The 26,616-nt window shown below is 37.9% G+C and overlaps 1 protein-coding gene across 5 annotated transcripts in view; it reads right to left on the bottom strand.

Annotated features, from left to right (window-relative positions):
* The window catches only part of GRM5 (glutamate metabotropic receptor 5), a 241,633-nt gene that overhangs the window by 41,831 nt on the left and 173,186 nt on the right, over positions 1 to 26,616 (bottom strand). For all 5 annotated transcript variants that reach the window (XM_017819715.1, XM_017819716.1, XM_017819717.1 and 2 more), the window contains 4 exons: positions 22,346 to 22,581; positions 8,785 to 9,031; positions 4,688 to 4,856; positions 3,717 to 3,843 (listed from right to left, as the gene is read on the bottom strand). In XM_017819715.1, coding sequence (XP_017675204.1) covers positions 3,717 to 3,843; positions 4,688 to 4,856; positions 8,785 to 9,031; positions 22,346 to 22,581 — 779 coding nt within the window. The remainder of the gene's footprint in view (positions 1 to 3,716; positions 3,844 to 4,687; positions 4,857 to 8,784; positions 9,032 to 22,345; positions 22,582 to 26,616) is intronic.

Here is a 26,616-nt window from a genome sequence, read left to right as displayed (position 1 = left end):
GAAGCGCTGTATGGCTCACATTGAACTGGAAGCTGAAGTTCACGCCTTACCTGGAACAAGGAATTAAGGGAAGAAAAGTCTACAAACCCATCAACAAGGGATGGGAGAAAATGACAGACAGAGATCTTGCTCATAATATCATCACCTGAACCTTCAAATCATCCACATGTGCTTTCTCCAAGAGGCTGGTGTGAGAGTGACTTATGTCAATGGCTACATTTCATTTGGAATAAAAAATAAAAAGGAAAGAGAAATACAGGTCACAGAAAACAGGGTGAAAACTAGACATTATGTCTGCTGATGTGCATTCATAACACTAAAAACAACCAGATAAAAATTGTGTCCTTCTTCTACCGTCAGTCTGAATTACAGCCTTACCAGTTATGATCAAAAGCCAGATGCTAGTAACATTTCAGCAGAAAAATCAGTGTCAACACAGACTAAATTGTCTCCTGTCCCATTTCAGACAAATGCTGAAATTACCAGTGACTGCAGCATTATCGCAAGTGGGAATAGATGGAGATGCTTCCAGTAACTATTTAATCAAGAGAAACTCTCATTCTGGCTTGTCTTTTCCACTACCTTTGGTCTCCCTGTTCCTTTCTGTACTTCAGAACTCCAATGTCTTTTCCTGTTCTGAGAATAACTTTGTTTTCCTACACATATTGCATCCCTTCTGTCTTCTCCTGTGCTGCATCTGAATTCTGATATTCCATGGGTGACCGAAAGAGTGCATTAATCTCTCTTCCTTTCTGCCAGTAACATCTCTGACGTTAGACATTTTATATACTGAAGTTTGTGGCACAAAACTGATGCTGATCATTGAACATAAGAAAGATGGAGCAATGTTTTGTTATGTGAGCCAAGAAAGGATTCCAAGTAAGTTTTTATCCAAGATCAGATCTTGGATAAAAAGCGGTGAGGTGCAGCTCCACTTTAAAAGGCATCTCTGGCACATGGCTGATGCATTTACAGGACTGTCATTTGAAGGTGATCATGCGAGGCAGACTTATTTCAATTAGTTTTTTATATGTGTACCCTTGTGGAGCTGACATTACCTAAGAAATGGCTTTCTTAAGCGGCAAAGAGACTTAGTCTGCTGCAGTATCAGATGCAGAGACATTTCAAGGAGATTGGTGTATACTTTATTAAACTGAAGGGAAATTTCCCTGCCAGAATACAAAATACATCTCACTCTCCCTACTTTTAATTCACATTTATTGCTGAATCCTATGTTGTAAACAAGGTTGAAAGGGGGTTTTTTACAAGCTGCAAATATTGGTACTATAAATATGAACATTAGAAATTCAGCTCACTATATTGTATGGATAAACTGGGAACAGATTTTTTTTAAATCTGTTTCTGATACGAAGTCAAACAAGACAAGATCCAGCCATCATGTGAATATGAGTTAGTGGGGACTACGCAGCTGTGAAGCTATGTGATAGATGTCTTCCTACTAGGAGGGCACATTGTGTCAGTTGTGCTCATGGAGGCCTAAGAGGGCAGGGTTCGTTTTCCCAATAGTGCCTGCCAAATTTGTGCCTGGCTGAGGAACAGAGATTAGATCTCCTGAGGAACACTGCTTGGCACTGATGTCAAGGGTTCTCTTGTATGTGGGTTGACTTTGGTCCTTGTAAAGGCATAAAATCCATATCTAAAGCCAGATGAATGGTTTGCAAAACGTAATTTTGCAAACAAATACAAAATGTTTGCTCATGTAATAGATAAAGCAGTTGGCTTGACTAAAAATACAACCGCTTTCCTTAAAAACAATCAGTTATGGGTGGAAAATCATTGACTCATCCTACAAGAACTTTTGAGATACCAACCCATCCCACTCTTCTATCCTGAGTGCAAAGTGAGACTTTCAGAGGGTGAATCCTCCCACAGGACCAGACTGATGTCTTGCTTGAATCAGGAGATTTGTGTGCCTGGGGAGCCAGCTCAAAGCACAGAGTCTGAGGACCAACCCTGTAGCCTGGTTACTCCACATTACCTTACATATTGTGCTTATAGGCTAATTACCCAAATTTCATCAGATCAATGGGCAGTTCCCATCACTGGTATTTCAGAAGTGTTGGTACTTGGAACAAATTTCCTCCTAACTGACTTGTAGCAGTCCCTTTTCTAGCTGATCTATGTTGGGTAAAACTTCAGGTGCTTACCAAAACAAGGGTGAACTGGGATCTGCAATATCTCAGACAAGACCCTTGGAGGTGGGAGAGTTGACCGGTTGCACTAGTTGACCTTCATGAACTGACCAACCTGGTGTGATGGCCTAGTCCCTGCAATGTGGGCTTTGGAATCTTCTGGATGGCCCATCTGGGGAGTGAACCTGAGATTATGCCATACCTTCAATACTTTGCTTTTGGGGGCACATGCAGCCAGTTCCCTTTTTCTCTCCTTCTCCATTCTCCCGGCACAAGAAAGCTTTCCCTGAGATGAGAAGTCTTTGGCGGCTGATTGCTGGATGCCTGGGGCAGGAGTGGGGGACCAGGGCTGTGAAGCTATGTGATAGACGTCCGTACTAGGAGGGCACATTGTATCAGTTGTGCTCATGGAGGCCAAAGAGGGTAGGGTGCATAGATGGAGGGAGCATAGATGGAGGAGCACTTGCAAATCCGTTTACTGTTTCATTTTTCTCAGTTGTCAGTTTTTTTCTAGGGAAAGTGCCATATTGGACATTTTCTGAAACATACTCCATCAATGTCATGGTTAAATGATATTTTTGAAATAATTAGGTAACCTAGTTTATTTATCAAAACAAGGCAACATTCCTTGCCAGGAAAATATTAACCTTTCATATAAAAATATCTCTGTAGGTCAAGCCTTGCCTTACACTCTTCCACTTATATAAATTCATGAAGCAAATTGTGTTTTCCTTTGTCTTCCCTCTCACCTTAGAATTTCTCCTTTCATCCATGAAACTGTATGCAAATCAAGTCTGTGAGTTCTTCTGGAAAAAAAACCTGTCTGTTCTCTTCTTATCTGTACAAAGCCTGGCACAATGAGAACCTGATCCCTGAACATTTTGAAGAGGTTTGTGCTCTGAGCATTTGGATACTTGAATTTTGTTTATTAGCCATAAAGAAGAGAGGCTGTGGGATACAAGTGTTGGAAAAATTTATCTCTAAAGAAACCAAACTGGTATTCTGCAAGAGCATAGACGTCTAAGCCATGGCAAGGATGAACCCTGTGTTCCAGCAGACTCTGATGAACAAAGGACTACTGCAAACTGAAGTCTGTTTGGAGCACTCGTGCTTTTAGCGGTGGTAACTACAGCAACTAGTTCAGAACTTTTTCAGGTTAAAAAAGAAGGTAATACACAAGTCTTCTGTACCTACTTGGGAAGAAAATAAAACTCTGAAATTTGATCTCCCTTAATTATTTCGCTGACAAGGACTTAATTTCTGTACCTGTTTGGTGAAAAGTAAGATCATTACCAGCTAGAGGCTAGGACAGGACTATTTTTTTATTGTTATTTCTAGATCAAGTTATCCAGGTCTTTAGAAAGGAGCTGAATTATGCTAACAAATCCTGGGTCAGGTTGAAGAGAGGAGATAAAGATCAGCTTCAGTTCAAATTTCAGCTTTATCCTTGGGTTTGATCTGACCAAAGCAGTTCTCATATTCACTTGTATCTGTCATTTATTTCTTCAGCTCAGCAGATGAGCACTTTCATTGACAACATAAGCACAGCCACAACTCATTTACCTGTGAGGTCCTCATTGGGCCAGGAGCCAAGCTGGCAGGCTTTGCATGTGTATTCATCAGATACATATTCGTTCTCTTTACAAGGAGTGCAGGTCCAACAGCAACTCACTTCTCCTTTACGGATCACCTGAGACAAAAATTGACACTTGATTTATCAGCATAAACACACATTCATGCTGCCCTAGTTGATAATTTAACTTTTTAACCTTTTTTTTTTGATAGAAGGGATTTTTAGATTTTATTTTAAAGTGAGTTCCTTTACATATGTTTTCATATGTAAAATTTGACAAAAGGTAAGCTAAGGACTTGCAGTATTTTAACTGTTCTGCAGTAAGTGTCATGGGATGCTGAAGGATAATAGTGTACAATTAATATGTGACAGATACATCTACCCTCCTTACTTCAGCATGGAAAGGGAGGAAGGAAAAATCAAAAACTCGGGAAATAAGGAAGCAGTAAAATTGCTATGATTAAAAAAATTTGTTACCTACATTTCCTGAGGTTGGAAGGAGTGGTATATGTTGTTGTTCTCTGATGATACCACAGATTTAAGGTCTGAGCAATAATGTTCCAGTTTATGTGACTATGTCTAGCACTGAAATAGTAGCAACTATTATTTATAATTTACCTGCAAGTGTACTGACAAGTCCCAGACAGGGATTTTCACTCCACTGATTCAGATGCTGTAAAAATATGCAGCAAATACCTCCAAACAATATCTGTTTCTAACCATTTGGAATACAAGTAAAAACCAAAAAAACTCAGCAGTTCCCAGATATGGGAGTACAAGAAAATAGCAAATTATGAAAATAATTAGATGATTATGATAGGAGTAAGAACTAAATACATAAGTCTGTATATTTTAATTAAGGTTTGGGATATTGTCTCTATGTAAAAGTCAAGAAAAACTTGCTTTCAAATTTCAAGGCTGTTCATGCTACAAGACTGAAGCAAATTAAGAAAATATTTACCTTTATCTGGCCTTTTTCACAGGGTTCACTGCACACAGATCTGATGATATTACTTTTCTCTGCCCATATTTCATCATCGTCCATTTTCAGCTCACCATTGTCCCAGCTGCCAACATTGATATAATCAAAGTAATCCTTCCCCATTTGTTTAAAATTCATGATTTCATATCTTTGGAAACACAAAGGAGAGACATAGCTGAGGTGAGGAGAACATCATGAAATGTTTCAAATTAAAGGAAATACAGTCAAAAATCAAGCTTGTTAAAATAAGGAAGAAAAAATTTAAAGCATTATGCTTGCTCTTGAGTATCTCACAATAATTTCTCTGATATCATAATCTTTCTTTTCCTTTCTATTTTAACTTAGAGGTTTGAGAGTGTTTTATTTGTTTGGTTTTTGTTTGTGTTTGTTTGGGTGTTGGTTTTGGTGGTGGTTTTTTGTTTGTTTTATTTTTTTTTTCTATCACCATAAAAATTTCCCTGAAGAGTCTGGGGTTAAGTGGCTGTGCTCCTGAGACTGACTATTTGTTTCAGAGAAACCATGAAAATGAGTCAAACAGAATTCATTCTGTGCAACTGAAGCCAATTGCATAAGGAACCCCAGTTCCCCGTATAACAGATGCTGAGTAATCTAAACCAGTAATAGCAATTCATGATGCTACGTGATCCTCACTGTCTGCAGCTGCTTATTCCTCTCCTGAGAGAAGAAATCTGAAGATAGATAAACTCCCAAAGTGAGGTAGAAGTAACTCAGGTCTATGGGAGCAAAGGCAACTTCCTGTGCCAAAGACACCCAGAGAGGAATCAGGCACCACTCTTCAGGCACAAAGTCTGCCCAGGAATCTTTCTTTTTTTTTTTTTTTCTTTTATTTTTACTTCTCCACCGTTGCAGCAGCAAATGATAGTCCATCCATACAATCACTTTCATATAATTCCCCAGTGATCAGAACATATTTAATTCCTTGTACAGTATAGTGTGGAAGAGAAAGTACATTCATGACTCAGTCCTAGGCTGCTTTTGGGTCAAAGATAGAGCTGATCAGAGTTTTCAGTTTCATGTTCCTCTTCCTCCTACTTCCTTTTCAGCTCCCACAGTCTTGCAGAAAGTCTGTGGAGCAGCATAGGACTGTCAGTGCTTAACAGGCCACAGAACCTAAACCAATGACCCCTCCTATAGTAGTTCCATAAATCCCAAGGAGAATACTGGAAAGAAACCTAAAAAATTAAATATACTATTTTCTGCATAACTCATGTCTCTCTTCTCTTTGGAGAACAGCATTGGCGGACAGATAGAAATAGCCAGATTCAGTAAGTCCATTGCTATAGTGGAGGTTCATGAGTCACTGGGTCCCTGGAGCTTCCTTGAGATAGCACAGGGACAGTTTGTCACTTTAGGATAGGAGAGACCAGATGGTGCAATAGCACATTTCCAGCAGTGCTCTAATCACAGTGCAAAATACTTGTATCAAAACAGGAGTGCCATGAAGTTGCTGAGAATTCATATTCTATTGGTAGCATAGTTAAAACACCAGCAACTTGTTTTTCTTGTCTTTTCTTGCCTTCTCAGTTTCTCTTTAGAGTTTCTATGGTATTTACAGATAGTTGTTATCTTCCTGAGAAATCATGGCTGGTCCTTCCATACTCATTTTGTTTTTCTCTACGTCTTCTGTCTCACATAAAACAAGCCCTACACTAGGCTGTCTCTGCTTAAAACTCAACATATACATAAAGGAATTTGAAATAGGGCCAGGATTCAAAGCAACTTGTGGGATTAATCATCTGTTTTATAACATCAAATGCCTTTTACTATACATCAAAATCCTGAACTATCTAGGTCAGAAAGGCTTTTTATGTTCTGATTTCCTGCTTAACACCACCACCACAGTACAACTGTGAGGATTTAAATTCCAGTTTTATGAAGTGAAGATGCAGTTATCAATGCAAGTGAACAGGGCAGATGAGTGGTTCCAGTGTGACTGCACCATCGCCCACCTCTTGCAAATATTGTTTGACAGTGCTTAAAAGACTATACACTACTCAAAACCTGGATGTTAGAGATGGAGCTTCCTATAAAATCTTCTTAATTGTGAAAGAGTAAATTTTGACTGAATGTTGTCTGATTTAAGCACATAGACTGGATTTAATAATGTGACTATTGTTAGAGAGGAGGGAAAAAGAACTATGATTTCAAAGATACAAAGTTCATTGGTTTGAGTAGACACAAATATCACACAAATCCAGGGAAGCTGGTCTTTCTTAAAGTTGGGCTATCCTGAGGTGCTCATGGTGTCCCCATCAACATGGTGTTCGCATGCTCTTCAGTGAAACAGTTATGTCCTGGGACTGAGCAAATTACTGTACATGATATAATTCCTTCAGCATCTTTCTTAGAAATGAATTTAAAAATATCCTAGATATTCAATTAAATTCCTTGAAAAAAAAAATGGTGTTAAATCATTATTGTTAAGAATGCCAGTATGAGGAAAAGGTAAAACAAAGACCTCTTTGCAATATTTAGATATTGTCATAGATGTTGTCATGTCACATATTGTTTATTTGTGACAGGTCACACATCACTTATTCATGGCACTCCAGTTTATCTGCAAGAAACAAGTGAAACACACAGGAACAGGGTAGGATGTAGTTCACTGCGTCTGAGCACCAATAAAACCAAAGAGGAAACCTTTCAGAGAAGTCTGGGACAAGCCTTTTAAAAAGAATTCGGTCAGAAAAAATCAGACTTAACACATTTCTTCAAAATTCAGCTATTTGTAAAAATAGAAAAGTTTAGCAGAAGACATCCTTACTCATGCTAAAACAGATCTGAAAATAAGTCTCCATTTGAAATCTTCCTAGATTTCTGCCAGTTTGTACCTGAGTTCTCCTACCAGCTCGCAGTGCACTTCCTTAAATTCTGAGTCTGAAGAGTTTGAACATTTGTGTCTCCAGAGACAGACACAGACTCTTTTTGGGTGGCTATCCTGATTGCTTTTGGGGAGAATGTTGACTTTGCAGGTTTTCAAATAAGATAAGAAAAAATATTCAGTTCTGAAATAGCAGAAATTTTTGGAAATATCAAAATATTCTTATCAATGAATTTTCCTTTTCCTACCCATGCTCTCCTTTCCGTTCACATTAGTGGGACAAGACAAAATTTAAATGAGTGTACAGAATAGACAACTTTCCCTCTAGTCATCTGTTTATACAGTGCCATCACAAAGATGTTTTAAAAGTTCCCAATAATGTAGATGGAAAAGGGAAAGTGCTAGATTCTGCACCTGTGATGTGGCAACCCTGGGTGTACTGGGAAATGAGATGCTGGAAAGCAGTGCCATGGAAAGGAACTTGAGAGTCCTGATCAATTGCAAGTTGAATATGAGTCAGCAGTGCCCTGGTAGCCAGAAGGGCCAACCATGTCCTAGGGGCATCAGGCAAAGTATTACCAGCCAGTAGAGGGAGGGGATTGTCCCACTCTGCTCTGCAGTGGTTGCGACCTCACCCTGAATATTGTGTGCAGTTTTGGGTGCCACAATACAAGAAAGATATTAAGCTATTAGAGAGTGTCCAAAGAAGGGCAACGAAGATGGTGATGAGCCTGGAGGGGAAGCTGTATAAGGCTTTATTTGAAAGATATGGAAGCAGATTTTTAATAATTCTGATTTAAAAAAATCCCAGAAAAAAAATACAATATTTATGATATTGTTTTTTCTTTCTTAATAAAAGAAGTCTATCTGCTATGATTGTTTATTGCTCAATCAAACACATACATTTAAACACTCAGAGAGAGAAATATGCTGTGGTGGCCATCATGATCTACAAACATAAAGATCTGATGGGTTTTTTTGAGTAATAGAACCTTTAAATGCTACAGATGAAAATGCAAATTCATGCAGGAAGCTTTTATGACTGAAAATCTATATCTTTAACACAATAAAATTGCACATTAAAAAAAAAGAGCTATCTTTTAAAAATAAGCACAGAAAGTCAAGAAATGTGAAACTAGAAGTGAAATCTTAGCTCTGATGTCAAGCCTGCATGCTTTCATTACACACGTTTAACATCTCTGGTATTAAACAGTTTGACAAATGTCAACATTACCTTCCTGGAGAGTCACCATTCTCATCAAACAAGATCATGTCCCCAGAGACCCCAGTAAAGTTAGTCTTCATGAGGGATTCCAGGAGCTTCCGACCATCTATGGGCTTCATGGCATCACAGAGGCCCACATAGCCTGGGCACAGCGACAACTGCATGTTGTGGAGCCCATATGCCATCGAGTATATTGCATTGATTACAAAGCCCATCTTGGAGTCCTGAACGTGCTGTGTCCTCAGAGTCATCTCACCTGCCAGGGAACAAGTAGGGGGTTAGTGCATAGAGCTGTAATACAGTCAGCTCTTCAGACATCTGTTGATGGGTTGATTATTAATAGAGGAAAAAGTATTTTAAAGTGTCTTCAACAGCTCATAGCAGATGCTTTTACTGATACACACACTGACTATGTTAAAATAAAAACAAAGAAATGTAAGAGGTTCTCCCTAAATATTTTATTATCCAAATAATGCCTTTTCCTCTGCAGTTCATCACCTCACCACAGCTATGTTGTTTTTTGACTGCTGCTCTTTCATGTGTCTTTTTAAAGCATGAATCATGGACATTATGATATAGTGTTTTGGGGAATCCAGAAACTTCTCCCCACCTGCAGAAATCTCTCCAAAACCTCAGAAATATTAGTATAGGTGTAAATGTTAACATGAGGTCTATGGACCTTAAGAAAAGGTCTACAACTGGTAGAAAAGCAGTGAACAGCGAACAAAAGCAGAGAAGTTTTGGCTGCCCCATCCCTGGAAGTGTTAAAGGCCAGGTTGGATGGGGCTCTGTGGAACCTGGTCTAGTTGAAGCTGTCCCTGCCCGTGGCACGGGGGTTGGAAGTAGATGACATTTAAGGTCCCTTCCAACCCAAACCATTCCATGATTCTATGAAAACATTTCTGTTTCAGCAACATGGAACCAAGCCTGTGCAAACAGACTCAGCGAGGTACCATTCTTTTACTGTACCAAAAGTTCCTACCTTAATAATTCTCCTACTTCTACATCTCTTGCACTTCTATCTTTATGAAATGAGGATGATGATACAATACAGGTCTGCGAAGAGGTTAGGCATTGAGTCTGTTTAGCCAGAATCAGTGAATCTTACTTTGTTTGGCTTTTAAAACCTGTTTGCACTTCTATTCTCTATTTATGTTGCTGTGAAAAGTGCAATAAAAATTTATTCAGCAGCATCCTGAAGGCCTTTATTTTTTATAGTCCAGTATTATTAGTAACAACACAGAGTGTCTAGACACCTTTTGCAGAGAAGAGTTAGAATATCCAGCTGGTGATTGATCCCATCATAAAATAGGTGCATATACATACAAGCTCCCCTTTTCAGCGGTGAATGAGAACATCACCACACAGTTCTAAACACTAAAATATATAGGAACACGTCAGGAAGGGTGGTAAAATACCTAATCTGAATTGAAAAACAATGCGTAGAGGTCAGTAAGTGAATGAGAGGACTGAGAGATCTCTTTTTCCCTTCTATTTTATGCAGAAGCTGGCACTACCAATTCCAGTCAGCCTCATGAGCAGTGATTAACATTTTGGAAGGCTAAGCAATATGAGCTTGAAGTATTCACAATGGAAAAATAGTTGGAAGAAACACACAGTGCTGCTCATTCATTCTGTTCTACCAAGGTATTGCTGTTTCCTAATTAAAAATAATAGGCATAAAAACTGCAACAGTGGAGCACATGTAAAACCCATATTAAGTGAAATTAAGTGGAAAATTTTACAAGTGTATTACACTGCAATACACAAAACTCGGTTTAACCAATTATTCATACTCAAAATTAAGAGCTCACACATCATGCAGTTAATTATAGTTGCCATTAGAATGAATCAGATTTGCATCGGCAATAGTATTTATCATAAAACAATATTTCGGCTGCTTTATTGCATATGATTGCCTAAAAATCTAATAACTTAATACTTACAGAAACACTCTCCTCTGGGCTTTGTGCTTCATTTTTATGGAATTATTATTCTGATTTTCTTTAAACATTTAGCCTCATTCATTTCACCTGATGATTTGTAATGCTTAGCTCTTCCTAGAAGCTGTTGGAAATTGTCAATGGAGTTGTGAGGCAATTAGCCTTTGTGAAAATTTTAATATACCTTTTGCTGCTGGCGAAAACATTCACTTGAGATATTAATTGTCACACTTGGCTATATTGGGGCAAATCCAACCTGCCAAGGTCAGTTTACGGTACCACAAGACTTTGTAGGTAAGGGAACATCTCAAAAACTGAGACAAAATAATTTTTTTTCTCTTTAGTATACCTTAATATGACCTTTAAAAATACCAGTATTAAAAAAAAAAAAAAAAAAACACCAAAAAAAAACCCCACAAAAAACCGGAAAAACCACCAAAGTCAAGGCTGAAAGTGATTTTCAACCAATTTCACAAAGTACTTTGACACGTTAGACTTGAAACACTTAAGTAACCCTTATTTACCTCAGTGATCCTAGAAGTGGTTTTAAGTGAAAACTGAATACACAAACTAAAAGGTAATTCTCTCACTCAGTGAAAAAAAAAAAAAGAAAAATATTTTAAATCTATCTCTGCAACCTGTATGACTTAGACTTAAACACATTGCTTACTTGAGAGTTGGTGCATATTGTTCTCGCTGGAACTCTAACACAAATTCTTATTCTTATACCTCATCCCTGAGTTCTGTCTTCAGCCAAGAACCTTTCCTGACACAGAGTCATTCATGACATGGAGAGATGTGAAATTTAATGTTGATGGCTTCAGTAGCATTCAATGGAATTGAGTTTACAGATTAAATTCTTAAGCAAGAATAATGAAATAATCTAACAGAATTTGAGGAGTTCCTACAGAATGACTGGGCAGAGAATAAATATCCACAGACTGTAACCTATATGTGTTCTTACAATATCTATAGTAGAAGTCTTTTCTATTAGAGTAAAAAAAAAAAAAAAACAAACCAAACTATGTATCTGTAAAAGATCTGTTTTTCTCCATTTTCATACAAGAAAAAACAGTGAGGAAAGACAGAAAAAAGTCTTACTTTCCTGTGAGCTGGAAAATCCAGTGTGATGCCATTTAATGTTGGCGTGTAGGGAGAAGCAGGGCATGTTTACATTATTATTTTAGTTCAGTTCAGGTATGGGTTTTCAAAAACAAATTTCCAACTCATTCTCACTCACTGTGCTTTGGGCTGGATTGAGTGTCACCGTTTCAGAGCAATATATCAAATTTCTTTTGAAAGACACTAAATGATGTGTGCCCCAGACATAGATGAAGTGCCCCAGGAAAGCACAGATAAAGTGCCCTAGGAAAGCATCTAATGCACCACAGTTGCAACTGGGTGTTCAAAGCTTGGGACCATGCTACAACCAGTTCAGAGTAAAACTCCCCTAAGCTATGAATCTTTCTTGGCCCATAGTTTGCAACTAGACTCAGCATTGCTCCCAGAATGCTGCAGACAGCAAAAGCTGGAGGTACAGAGGTGACAATGTCCATGGGACAGGTACAAACCTGCGTTTCATAGGTCTCCAGTCCATTCTTACTACAATTTTTTTCAGGACGTAGCTCATTTTCAGACAAACGTTACTAAGAATATATCAACCTATTCATGAATCTGTGTTGAAGTTGGTGTTTCTGTCCAAATGATTATAGATAATAATATGCACTGCAATACCTCAGAGCCAATAAATATTAACACTGTATCATGATAATTACTGCAGAAATAAAGAATTCTGCCTCCTGAAATTAAGATGCACAAGGCAATGGAAGAATGTATGGTGAATCACATCTTACCTAATGAGGAAAGTGGGACAGTACTTGGAAATATAAATGATCAAACATTGTGGAATTCTCTGAAAAATGAGTGGCTAGAGAATGTGCACAGATCCCTGAATTTTGTTAAGTTTATTCCTTTATCTTTCTTGTCCAAGAAATTTTGGTAAGTAAATAAGGGCTTATTCCATTATTTTTCAAGCTGTGAGACCATGAAACAGTTCCAGATTTGAAGCCATATAGCCATTTATGTCTACAAAATATTACACAGACATATCCTGTCCCTTTCTTGGCAAATCAGATAACCCATCTGTCCTTCACTTTCCCATCTCAGAATACTTCCTTTTTACTACCTTTTATCTACCACCTTTCTTTAGACCAAATATTCCTTAGGAAGATGATTACTTCTCACTACCTCCCTGTTTTTCCTCTGCATAATGCAATCTGCTTGTTATTGGCTGGAGGTTTGAGGTCCTATCATGCTGTCTCTGAAATTAAAGCAAAATTTTCATGGGTTTCATGGGAAATTTAAGTATGTAAATATTTATTCTATAGGGCATTTAGGAATATATACAGGATTCAGGTGAGCATTTACAATATGATTAAATGTATTAAATATCAGCTTAGGAATACGCTGCCACTGGAGCAGATGATTAATATCTGTGCTTTTTCCTGGTTAAATATATATTGTGTATGTCTGGATTTGTCTGTATGTTCCCAAATTTATTATATGACTGTGACTATACCAAAGGTTAAGAACAGTCTGAGAATGTTATGAACTCAGAGCATTGAAACATGCACAGTTTCTGCCCACTCTTCTGGGAGTGACTCACTTTAAGAGACTTCAGTAGAATTCCAGCAGTGGATAAATGTGGGCTGTGCAGGCCGGAACATACCGTGCTGCTCAGCAACATCTCATGGAACAAGGCTTGGGGCCATGTGAAGGCAAGCTCAGCTGTGTGGAGCCTGAGTTGACACAACCTGTTGGTTTGAACCTGGTCATTCTTATGGGGAGCTGGGCAGGGATGGCTCTGAAGCCAGCTTTGATGATTAGAGCAGCCTTCCAGTAGCTAAAGGGGGCTACAGGGGAGCCGGTGAGGGACTTTTCACAAGGGTATGTAGTGATAGGACAAAGGAGAATATCTTTAAACTGAAAAAGGGCAGGTTTAGATTAGATATTGGGAAGAAAATCTTTACTGTGAGGGTGTTGAGATGTCACCACAGGTTGCCCAGAGAAGTTGTGGAGGCCTCATCCCTGGAAGTGTTCAAGGCCAGGTTGGATGGGGCTTTGAGCCTGGTCTAGTGGAAAGTGTCCTTGGCCATGGTAGGGGGAGAGGAACTACATGATCTTTAAGGTTCCTTCCAATGAAAACCATTCTATTCTGTGATTCTACTGTATGATTAACTGTGTGGAAATGGCCCAGCACTAAACTCCTCATCCAAATTTGTTTTTTTCTGTTGTCATGTCTCCAAAACACAAATATATAGATGATGAAAAAGAAATATGTTCTTTCACCAAGAAAATTATTCCAACTAGCATCAGTTCATTTCTTGGATCTATTTAGAAATAATTAGTGTACTTATGGGCAGTGATTCAAGAAAGCACTTAGGGATACTGATAGTTTCTGTGCAGAGTGAGCCAGCTCCAGACTGCTTCCATTCTCCAGAGCTGCTCCAGCAACCCCCCAGCACTTCTGGTCCCAGCTACCAGTGGGACTAATAAAATATTCTCCAAGACTGACTCTGTCTCATCGAATATGGAAAAGCAAAAATTACCTCTTGCAGGAAATTCTGAAATTTGTCTATTGTTTCCAGTTCTTAGCACGCAAATAAACATTCTTCAATAAATTACATTATTTTATGAATTTTTTGATGCAAGACCTGTCATTCCTCTTTTTTTTTTCCTATTTTTACCCTGAAGGAAGATAAGATATAATTTTTTCTACTTGCCAGCTGGTGATGTTGCAAAGCCTCATCAAGCAAGGATATGAAAGACTGCAAAATTACCATGGTTGAATATGCTTTTTCTGCTTTCTAACGTTTCCAAAGATGAGAAAACTTTGCATTTTAAAGAATGGGAAAAGGGTAAAAGAGTGAAAATACTTTACATTCCAGGCAGTCTCCCTACCCCCTTATTGCATTCCCTGAGGAGAAACAGAACAAAATGAGAGCCACAATGTGGGAGAACATTTTTTTTTGAAGTGCAGAGCACTTTGTTTGCTCTACAATGAATTTACTTCAAAATGAAGGGACATTGGTAGTGGGTTTTATTATTATTTTAAAATTTCTCAGTGATCAAAAGGTTGTTTATGACAAAATCCCAAGAGGCATTATGATGGAAACAACAGGTATAGCCTACAGTCTCCAACTATTTCATAATGTTTCCCCATGATTATGTCACAACTTAGTTTCTATACAGTTTCCACATATATATGTAATTAAAAACTTCAGTGATTCTTTGTGCTAATTAGTTTTGAGAGACAAGAGGTTGACAGAAATGAGTTCTAGTTTTGCTAGCAAATATAACCCATATTCACATTCTGCTCACAGTACTTGAAGTTCAAGTCCACCAGACAATGTGTTTTCCTATTGTTTTTTTTTTCTTTTGCCTTAGTGACTATCTTAGGAAAAATCAGAACAACAGGCTAATCTTGCCACAAAGACATGGTAGTGTATGTCTGCTGCAGGATACAGTATGACATCTTAGGTCTGTTGGTAGGTCTGTGCTGTCCCAGTGGTACTCTTTGGGATCTGTGTGCTCTGGATGGCTTGCCACCAAGTCAGTCATCTCAGAAACATGCATGTCTCTACTGAACAAATGCATGCAATCTTATAAAATACAGGACAGGTTGCCCATATGAACCAAGGTAAAGCATAATGTTCATATCCACTTATCACTGTTTAAAGATACAGTAAAAGACTTATTTTGGAACCTTTTTTAAAATCTTTCATGAGAGCTTTCTATTAAAGCAATGTGAAAAAACAAAGTAACTTCCAGCTCTATGTTATTTGTAAGGTTCCAGATGCAATTTTCTGCTAAAAATCAAATGCAATGCTTTATTTATTTATTTATTTATTTTCCTAATTTAATTTATTACAGGTTCTTGGGCTGAAGAGATATTTTTGGCTCTGTGGGAAATTTCATGTAGTTTAAATGTCCCTTTCCATTCAAAAGGAACACAAAACCTCAAGATTGGATTTTATCTTTTCTGAAAAGGAAATTCTGAGGGGAAAAAAGAGATAGTTGGCAACACTGGGAAACGTCATTTTGATGCTGAGGCAAAATGCATAGCATAACACCGAAACAATGTGAAGGTAAATTAAAAACTTCAAGCAAAACACTTCAGTGTTACTGAAATAAGAAAAAAAATATTACTGATTTCAATGCTTTTATTTCAAAGTGTGTGTCGTTGAATCAACATACTGCTATGGAACATTTTTCAAATATCTTTGAATGCAATCCACTTGCCCAATGCTTTTGACTAGTTCTGACTTTCACACTTTGCAACTGAAAGCTAATGCCAACACTGTTACACTTTGAGTGTTGATTAGCACCAAAATGTTGAGAATGACTGAGAGACCAAATTCAGTGTCCTAAAATGCAGAGAGGACTTTCAAAAGTTTTTTTCTGAGTGTTTAGTTGACTTTGGTGTTTTACATGTATTTAAGCCTACCTGACGGAGGCATGCTCAGAGCTCCCACAAATTTAACTAGAGGCTGACCTTCACCTTTGGTTGTGTATAAAACAGTGGGACTCTGGCTTCTGTTGTAAAGTTTGACAAAATCAGCAAAAAGAGTAACAGCTTAAGTAAATCCTAGGAGAACGAAAAATAGACACTTATTTCTCCACACCATTTTCTCAAGAATGGATATCAAACTGAATGGCACACAGGATTTATTCAGGAGAATTAAAATGCTTTTTAATTCACTGTTTAAAAGACGGAAATTAATTTTAACTTGTTTTGGTTTGTTTTAATTTGCAATCTATAAATAATCGTGTAGGAATGTTAAGTCTGGGAAATATGACGTTTAAATATGACACATTCCTTGAAACACAGAAAATACCCTTTCGTTCTGACAGCACTTATGTTTTGTTGGCTGAGTTCTGATTAAACCAGTTTTGGCATTTGAGCTTACATTTAACCAACAGATTATAGGCGTGTTGCAGTGCAAAATTAGACAACATGTTTTATTCCTTAGTTCTATCTGGAAACCCAAAAGGGCCATTTATTAAACCAAATTTCTGTTCAGTTGAAAGTGTGGGACTTTCTGTGTGACCTTTTGACCTCATTAAAAGTATGAGGTTTAGTAAACAGGTAGATTTTTTTTTTCATTTTTATTTTATGTACCTTAAGCTCTAAAACTTTTCTCATATGTATCCCAAATTTCCCTAATCTCCCTTTCTGCAAATAAGCTAATTAATTCTTAACCCTCATCTGAATTGCTTAGAATATATCGGTCATTCTCCTTCTATGTCAATTTTTTCACTCTCAGAAAAAGTACTTTTATCTCAGAGAAGCCACATGGTTAAATCATGAATGGAATTTGTGATTTCTGCATCCTGCCAAGACCCCTTCAGAATGCTGCTGCAAATCTCCTTTTCCCTGTTCATCACTATGATGATTCCTTTCAAACCCTGTCAATGGCTTCTTGCTTTCAATCATATCAGACATAAGTTGCTTTCTTGACTTTCAGTGCCCTCTGTGTTCTGTCTGTGGCTATCTTTGTGATGACCCAACCTCCATAATATTAATTTTTTTTCTGCCTCTCTGTTTCAAACCACAGTATTTAATGTCAGGAACCTGCTGTAAATACCTGCACAAGTGACCTCCCTCCAGATTCTTGTTTCTATTGCTCCTTTATATGAAACTATTTTTTTCTGAAGTCTGTAACCTCTGCCAGTCAAAATAAGGTACTGAACTGCTTCAGCAGTATCAACTTCTACCTATTTACTCTTCGCTGTCTTACACTTGGATCACAGATATTTGGGATGCGTGTTCTGGTATTGCTCTGTGTTTGAATATCATCATAAAAAATGCTGTTCCATCCATGCCTCCGGCTTTTACACAGCACGGGAAAAATTATGTCACTTAGCAGTGGAGGCAATATAAACAATTTAACAGACTGCTAAATTTAATAAATATGCTTCTTCTCCTGGTGACTTTGAAGACTCGACTTTTTCCACTAATGTCCATTGAGCCAGATCTTCACCGCATACTTTGCTTATGTTGGGTTTTGTTTCTGCTCTGTGTTAAGACACATTTGTAAAACACCTCCACTAGGATGAAAAAGTACTAGGCATTTGATTTCCAGTGGAATGCTTGTCTTAAAGAAAGCAAGCACATAAATATCTATTCTTCAAAGCTCTAAAGGTAATCAGTACTAAAGGGTTGGATTAGCCTTTTGCACTTTGAAGATGGTCATTGAGTGGAGTTACTCATCTAGATCAGCTGGCACCCCTATTTACAAACTTTACTGAATTAGGATATTAGATAAAAAAAAAAATCTGACTGGTGCCAGAGGTGAAGACAAATTGAAGTCTTGTAAAATACCTAGTCTCTGAAGGCCACTATATCTTTCCTTTTAAACATGTATTTTACATTCTTTGTTCTGACTCTTGTTGTTCAGAGGTGGCTTGTAGCAGCTCTCCTGTGACATGGAACTGATCGCACTGAGAATCAGGTCAGATAAGTCTGTAAACTTCTCATTTTCTGTTGTGCTCCAGCTGGGAAGAAAATCAATGTACTTAACAACAGCAGTGACACCCATTTGGATTAAGCAAGTGTGTTCAAATCTGCAAATGAAAAGTGAGCTCGATGTTGAAATTTTCATCTCAATGTGAACAAGTGTATGTGAAGGGATGGAAACCTTTTAGTGTTTGATAGATAAAAATTATTTTGGATTTTTTGGGGGTTCTCTTTGTTTGACTTATTTCATAATTTTATTTTACATATCTTACCAAATCATATCTTCTTTTCATAATAATACCTTCCTGGAACTGTCTATGAATAGCTTATATTAAAAAGTTAAAAAAAACCTCACAAGATAGTGGAGATGGTTTCATTGGTTTATGACTTCATGTATTTTTTATTAAAGAGATAAACTTAGCCTAATATTCTACTAGGCAGGCATCATCAAAGCAAATAAAGAGATTTAAACAACTAAATCCATAGTTGGTGCATAGGTGAAGCCAGTTATTAGATTTCAGCCATATCTTCCTGTGCTTATCTTCTTGCTATTTAAATGAGTTGTTTTTACTGTTAACTATTCTTTATGTTTTCATGATAACACAACCAGATTAAAGAGAATAATTCATTTTTTTTCCCACTAGCATAATTGTTATTGCTTTTTGTATAGACACCTTTATTTAATAATGACCTGATCTATTAGCACCAATCAGCTTTATGTTTATCTTTTTATCATTATGCCAAGAAGTAAAGAATTGTTTGACTTTTGGTGCAAAAAATGGGTTTTGATTTCTCTCCATCATCGATCAAGAAAATTAATCTCTTTAATTGAAATTCTGAGAAACACCTTTAGCTTGATTTTTTTATGTAAATTGTTTCTTTTTTTTTTTTTTTTTAAATGCAGTTTGTGGAGAAGAGCATGCATTCAGTTAGATAAATTAAAGGATACAGTCCTGTTTTCTTATCAGGTGAAATCTGAAGCAGAACCAACATATTCATCACCATGCAGAAACTGTCAGGACAGTCTGTGGAATGGTAGTGGCCACTGAGTGCAAGTGTCATCTTTACAACTGTGAAGTCTGCAGTGATGGAATTTAAGACTCAAAACTTTGAGTGCTTAAAAAAAACAAATATAAATACAAGAATCTATATAAAGACATGGTTTTCAAATTCATATGGAAAATAGGAAATGAGGTAGAAACAAAAACTACCATAACAGTCTCAAAAATCCATGTTAATTCTGAGCTTAAACTCCCAGCATTCCAATCTTTCACTCCTGCATTTCTCAGTGAATATATTTGTGTCTTTCTTGATGATAAATCTGCAAAGTTGTCTAACTTCAATGTTTTTTCACTTTTGTCATTCATCCTTGCCGAGTTTTGCAGCTATTATGAGAAAAACAGGATAAGTGTCCTAGCACTTGAGACACAGAAAAAAAGTCATTAAGTAAATCTACATGTCATCTTTCGTGCCAAACATTGAATTTCCTTCACATGAATTTTGACAGATGGTTTAGACAAAAATAAAACCTATAAAACCAAGTAACATGATGACTAAAAACTTCCTGTGTGAAAACCTTGAGTAAATGGGCAGTTTTAACTGATTGCTGAGCATAATGTTGTTAACCTGGGGAACTCCACAGGGAACTCCATAACTGAATTATCATTTTTTGTCCTACAGCAACAAGAAAGAATTGAAGGTATTATTATCTGGTTTTCATTCTTTTATCCATCGTGGTCTGGCAATGAATATTACAATAAAACTGAAGAAAAAGTAATTAGAACAATCTATTTGGGAAAATGGTCCTTTTCTCTATTAATGATTTGCAAATCAGAAGATTTGTATTCTTGTACATTTCTTTGTGTTTTGTCATTCCCAGGTTTTAAGAAGTTGTTTGAACTGTGGCTCTGTGTGGGAAACCTTCCAGCCATGAGTGCTGTTAATGCCGAGCTATTCAAGCTTTATGATTAAGTTGTCTTATATCCACAACTGGGTGACTTAATGTATTAACAACATCTCCCTGCACTCCCACAATAATTTTTTTGTGGTGATGAATTGTATTTTAGGCACTATAAAAGACACTGAGGGTACTTACATTTCACAGTTTCTGATCTTTCATATGAAACATAAATTAGATTCTTGCAGTGTTGGCAAAAAGTAAGTAAAAAAAGAAACCCAGAAAAGTCAAATTGAAATGTTGTTGCTTACACAGCACAGTGATAAAAAACAAGTCTTTATTAGCCCACATCCAGCCATGCCCACTGCACTGACACCTCAAGAAAGAGATCTACATTATTGTGGGGAAAGCAATGAAGTTTGCTGCTCGATATGCAGTACCTGTCAATAATGCAAATAAAACCTGTGTCAGACTGTGTTGGAAGGGTAGAACAACAAAAGTAATGGAGAAAAATCAGTTGAATGTTGAAGGTGTACACTGAGATTTTGGGATTCCTAGACTAGGTTTACATCTCAAACTTCCTCTGCGACCTTGTCCAAGTTAAAAGAAAGACTTAGGAACATTAAGTGGGACTTTCATTGGGGTTTGTGTTGCGTAAATCCAAGACTTTGATCCTTAAAGACATTTTTTTTCTCTCACTGATGTGTGGAAGATATTGACATTTTTAAGAGGGAGGACCCCTTGGAGATTAGAGCTGTGGTTGCATTAATGTCCAGCACAGCACCGCCTTATGCCCCAACTCTGTCAGGATACCCATTGTCTTACTGATATCTCAAGGGTCAGAAATAGTTTAAAAATTGCCCAGAGAGCTACAGAGAATAAGAAGGGGTTTGTGAAACAGGGTCTTGCCTTATCAGTGAAACTGGCCTCCTAGGCTCAAAGAAAGGACCCTGAAAAAAGGACCCCTTTGAGATAGTCTGGAGTCTTCTTGCTGAGTCCCTGGCTCCTGCTGTGTCTCTTGTTATGTGGCTGGCAGCCATAGGTCCCCATGCCCTTTGTAATGCAAGGGGTTGGTGCCAGTTCAGTCCCTCTTGCCTTGGTCTCCCTCCACCCAGATCTTAGTCTGCATCTTGCACACCAAGACAACTGGGTAAAAGGCAATTTCAGCAGGGGAAGTTTCAGACCACTGACCATCAAGACTGAGCATGCAGGCTAATTAGCATGAGAAGTGGGAGAATCATTCAACCAATACGAGGTAAAATACTAATTAGATAAGAGAACTAGGTAAATTGCGACCAATGAATCATGATTTCTTTGTTTTCTAAAGTATACTTGTAGTAAAAGTAAATGTAGTACTTTGTTTTCTAAAGCATACATGTAGTAAAGTTTTGAGAATGAGCATGATAGCTTTGTGGATTTACCACCTAGCACCCATCTTTGTGCAAATATGAAATAAATATCTGGCTCTGTGTGTGAGATTGGCTTATTGCACACTGGGTGATGAATCGTGCTTTTAGGGATAACCTTAGTATTGCTTGGCACCTCACAAAATAAAGAGCAATTAACAGAAGTCATAAAAAAAACCCAAACAAGAAAAACCCAGAAAAATGTGCCACATCTATATGAGAAAAAAAAGTTTTGCTCTGCAGTGTAGAAGTGACAAAATGTTATGGCAATTTTTGCTAAAATTAGTACAATTGAATGAAAAATATCAGCTCAAAATGGCATTTCCTGAAATGACCCATGGCTGAAAGAAAACCTAATGAAATCATTAAAATTGCCTAGTCTTCCATCTGAAGTTCACAAATACCACGTGAGCTTCAGATACCTTTTAGTATATTAGCTCGTTCATTGTTCCTGTGAGCCAAAGCACTATGATTAGCTCTGTTTCAGAAAAGACACATTCAATTTTGTATTACGCTATTTTTGAAAGTGTTTACATGCCTATGGAGATGGAGTAGCATCAAGTTTTTAAAATATAAAGAGTAGTTAGGTACTGAGGCATCATTCCTTTGTGTCTTTAGAAACCTGAATGCTTTTAAATTTGTGCTTCTCAAAATTTGAAAAGAGCAAGAATTGCAATTAAAGCTTACTTCCTTCCAACCCCACTCACTATTTCACCAAACAAGGCTGCATCAGTCCAACATGAGCTATTTACACAGGACCTTCAGTCAGATTGTTTTATACAGCAGAAGTAATAAATTCACTTACTTGTGCAAGTCTTGTTATATTTAGGGTTCTCTTGAGGAAACCCTTCCAACCGGCACTGGAACCTGTGCTGCCAAAATTCCTGAAACCATGGATTTCTATGGTTGGTTTCTGGCCGAAGCTGTAGGTAGTAATCATCAAACCATTTCACGTCTGGAGACTGGAGCTTGATCGTTATCCCACCAACTGCTTCATTCTGGTACCCTTCTGTCACATCATACCTGTCTGCCCAGCCATCACTGCAGGGGTAAAGGAAAAAGACACAGCATTAACTATTCAAAGGAATAATAAAAGAGCTTCCTCAACATTAAAATTCAGAGCCTAAGAGCACACACCCACAGCTGTGGTTCTGAGTGGAGTATAGTAAAGCACTTGTAATTCTTCTAGTAGAAGAATTTAGTGCTTTTCTTACATTTGCTTGACATTGTCACCTTCTACTTAAATTGTGTATTCCAAATCCTCCACTTCAGGTAATTGAAAAAACATTAAAAAACACAGATCCTGAAATCTGATGTGTATAAGTGCTTCTCTGGATCATGCTAAACCTCACTGAGCTTTGGGGAGAAAATCTTGGATTCAGTGTTTCTCTGACACTGGGTTGATACTACTCTAACCTGAAAGGAGATGATCTGTTACTGTGCAAAGCACAGGACTGTGTTGCAGACCATGTCCATACCGCATGATGGAGCATGGCACAAAGAGCCAGAAGCAAATTTTGAATAGGCTGACCCTGCTCAGGCAGAAGCACTTGCACAGGGCTCAGAGACAGCATTTATTACATCTGAAGCTGTAAATCCTCCTTGCAGACATGAGTAATGAAGCTGGGCAGAGCATCATGCAGATCCAGGTGTTGCTCCTGTTTCTTGGTTGCTTGAGCTGGAGCATTATGGGGTTGTATGATACTGTACTGCACACAGAATTTTAATCCCCTTCTGTTAACCTTTCAGCTTGCAATACTCTGACCACTAGAAGACAGAAGTGACTGAAAACCTAATTGAAAAAAATGTCACAAAATTCTCAGGGTAATTCCCCTCTCCCCAGTTTCACAATGGATTTTCTTGGAAGTAGTGACTTTTATGAAGTTTCACTCAACTCCATAAAAAAAAAAAGAGCATTGCAGATTTCTGCTGTTTTATCATGAACATGATATTTATATTTTTCAAAAGTTCCAAGTATTACAGTTAAAGACTTGTAGAAAAATCTCAGATTGGCCTCTAAAAATTCTCTGATGTTAATGACTATGGAGACTACTCTTAAATCCTAAAAGTTGAATAACTAAAGGTAGAAAAATAAGCTTAACATGTCTTATTTTAAACTTCATTGTTTGTTTAAAGCTAGTCCTATTTTCAGTTAGTCATACTGTAAGTGATGTAGGTGACCTTTATCTGTGTGGATCTGTTGTTCTATTTTGATCATTTGCTGCCTGTTTTAAAATTTTCTTCTGTACTGCAGAGCAGGCAGGAATCCTGCGGCAGTCACTTGGTGCCCAGCATATTCCCTGTGTTCTACACTCAGCTGTCCTCACACAGTGCAAAAATTAAGACCTCAGAGAGTGACTCCTGCACAGATACTATTTTGTTGAAGCCTGGACTCTTGATTTTGTCTTCTTAGCACAGCTGCAATGCCAGTAAATAGTAGCTTCACCAAGGGGGAAAATAATATCCAGTCTGGATTGAAAATGAAGGAACTATCAAACATGCTTCAGATTTCAAATGCATTGATTTACTCCGCACAGAAAAGTAAAATATACATTCATAAAAGGAGAAAGATGAGCATTGCTGTTCAGTTCGAATACAGCCCTTGGAAAATTTAACTTCAAGCTTAGGGATGAACACAAGTGTTAGTGTTCCCAATCACACTCAAGAGACTCAGTCAGGCAAATGCACCCCACCTTCCACCAGGACTATTTATTGGACAGACCCACATATGGGCTGTTTTGTGATAAAAGAAAGAGAAGGTGTTTGAAATTTATGAGTGATTTAACCTTTTCTTTAAAACACTCATCTTAATCTTCGGCAAGTTTTTAAGCAGTTTTATCCACCCTCGTAAAACCTGACAAGTTCTTGAAAGCAGTAAGTGATAGGTTTTCTGTAGTGTGGGATTTTTAATTTTTTTTTTAAACTGGGTAGAATTTCAGTATCCCAGATTTAGGAGTTGTCTCTTAAGAAACTTAGAAAAAAAACCCTGTTCTCTTGTAATTAATTTCTTTATCCTTTTCAAAGGAACAGTTTTGTAGATCTAATCTAGCTGGGTGCTATAAAATTTATAGTATTACTTTATGAATAGTTATCTTCTCTAAGAAGATACCATTTTATAACTTTAAATTATTAAAAAAGATGAAAATGACAACTTCATCTTACATAACCCTTCTTCTCAACTTTATTGCTGGAGAGCTTCTTAATTCAACAGAGCTGCTTCTCATTCAAATAAGTATTTCAGCTTAGCTTCTTGGGCAAAAGGCATGTTATATAAAACGTACTCAATATCTGTATTGTAGAGACAACAACGTAGAGATAACAAAACCTCAGATGGACAATGGGGAAATGCAAATGCTAAACTACTATCTAAAGGTTGGTGAAAGTGGAGTAGGTACACAGGCTAGAATGAATATGGAAAAGCAATAATACTGTGTGTGATATTTAAATTCTGCACCCACAGTACAGTAACAGCACTTACAGGATGTTGATGACAGGATGACATAGGTATATTTGGAAGAGTAGACCTGTGACATTCTCTGAAGTCATTGAGGGGTGTGAAGAGGAGGGAGAAGGTGACAGAGAGGGAAATACCTGCTTACTTTCATAGTCCTGCCTGTCACTCCTTATACCTTATTTCTACTCCTAATGGCTTAATTTTACTGTAGTAGCTGGTGATAACCTTGTACTCCACTGGTTGTTGCATTATGAAAGGTTCAAAATGGTATTCACTACTACTAAAATCTACTTGCTCAACTGAAGAAAGATACTCTGGCAGCAGAAATTGGCTGTGACAAAGAAATCTGAATGAAGCACAGTTTAATCTCTACTTTTACCTACTGAAGTGTCAATGTGCACTACTGCAGTGCAGGACTGTGTGCTAGTGAGATAAATGGTTCTTTATGTTAGCAGTGAGATGTACAGGATATTTAGATGAGCAAGAGTTTAAAAATAGCTTCCTCACAAGTAGTAAAGCAAGTCCAAGGGAACGGTATTCCAGTAAGAATCTTGAAAGAGTCCAAACAGATTAAACAGGACATGAATATCCTTAACAGATAACTACACAAGTTCAGGTTTTCTCCCATACATGGGCATTGTGCTTTCTAATTTTATTCTGATCTAGGTGAATATGATCATTAGAAATAGAAGGTGTTGCTTCTTAGCCAATGGGAAGATGTCATAGAATCAGAGAATATGCTGAGTTGGAAGGGACCCACAAGGATCATTGAGTCCAACTCCTGGCCCTGCACAGGACCATCCTCAAGAGTCCCAACACGTGCCTGACAGTATCATCCAAGTACTTCTTGAACTCTGTCAGTCTTGGTGCTGTGACCACTTCCCTGGGGAGCCTGTCCCAGTGCCCAACCACTTCTCTGTGAAGAACCATTTTCTAATGTCCAACTTAAATCTCCTCTGACACAAATTCAGGCTGTTCTCTTGGGTCCTTTCACTGGTCACCACAGAGAAGAGATCAGTGCCTGCCCCTCATCCTCCTTCACAAGGATGTTGTAGACTGCAACGAGGTCTCCCCTCAGTCTCCTCTTCTCCAGGATGAACAGGCCAAGAGACCTCAGCCACTCCTCACATGGCTTCCCCTCAAGGCCCTTCAGCATCTTTGTTACCCTTCTTTGTATGTTCTTTAATAGCTTAATATCTTTCCTATACTGTGATGCCCAAAACTCCACACAATATTCAAGGTGAGGCTGCACCAGTGCAGAGCAGAGTGGGACAATCCCCTCCCTCGACTGGCTGGCGATGCTTTGCCTGATGCCCCCAGGACATGGTTGCCCCTCCTGGCTGCCAGGGCGCTGCTGACTGATATTCACCTTGCCATCGACCAGGACTGCTTTCCAGCACCTCGTTTCCCAGTCTGTACATACACCAAAGGTTGCATCTCAGATGCAGAATCCAGCACTTTCCCTTGGTGAACTTCATATGTTTGGTTATTGCCCAGTCTCCTAATTTGTAGAGGTCTCTGCAGGGACTCCCTGCCTTAGAGGGAGTCAACAGCTCCCCTCAGTTTTTTGTCATCTACAAACTTGCTTAGTATCCCTTCCAGTCCTGTATCCAGGTCATTTA

This window comes from Lepidothrix coronata, unplaced genomic scaffold, assembly GCF_001604755.1.
Source record: "Lepidothrix coronata isolate B3197 unplaced genomic scaffold, Lepidothrix_coronata-1.0 Scaffold76, whole genome shotgun sequence".
Lineage (NCBI taxonomy): Eukaryota > Metazoa > Chordata > Aves > Passeriformes > Pipridae > Lepidothrix > Lepidothrix coronata.
Note: the sequence above shows the minus strand (reverse complement) of the source record. Positions and strands in the feature narration are given on the sequence as shown.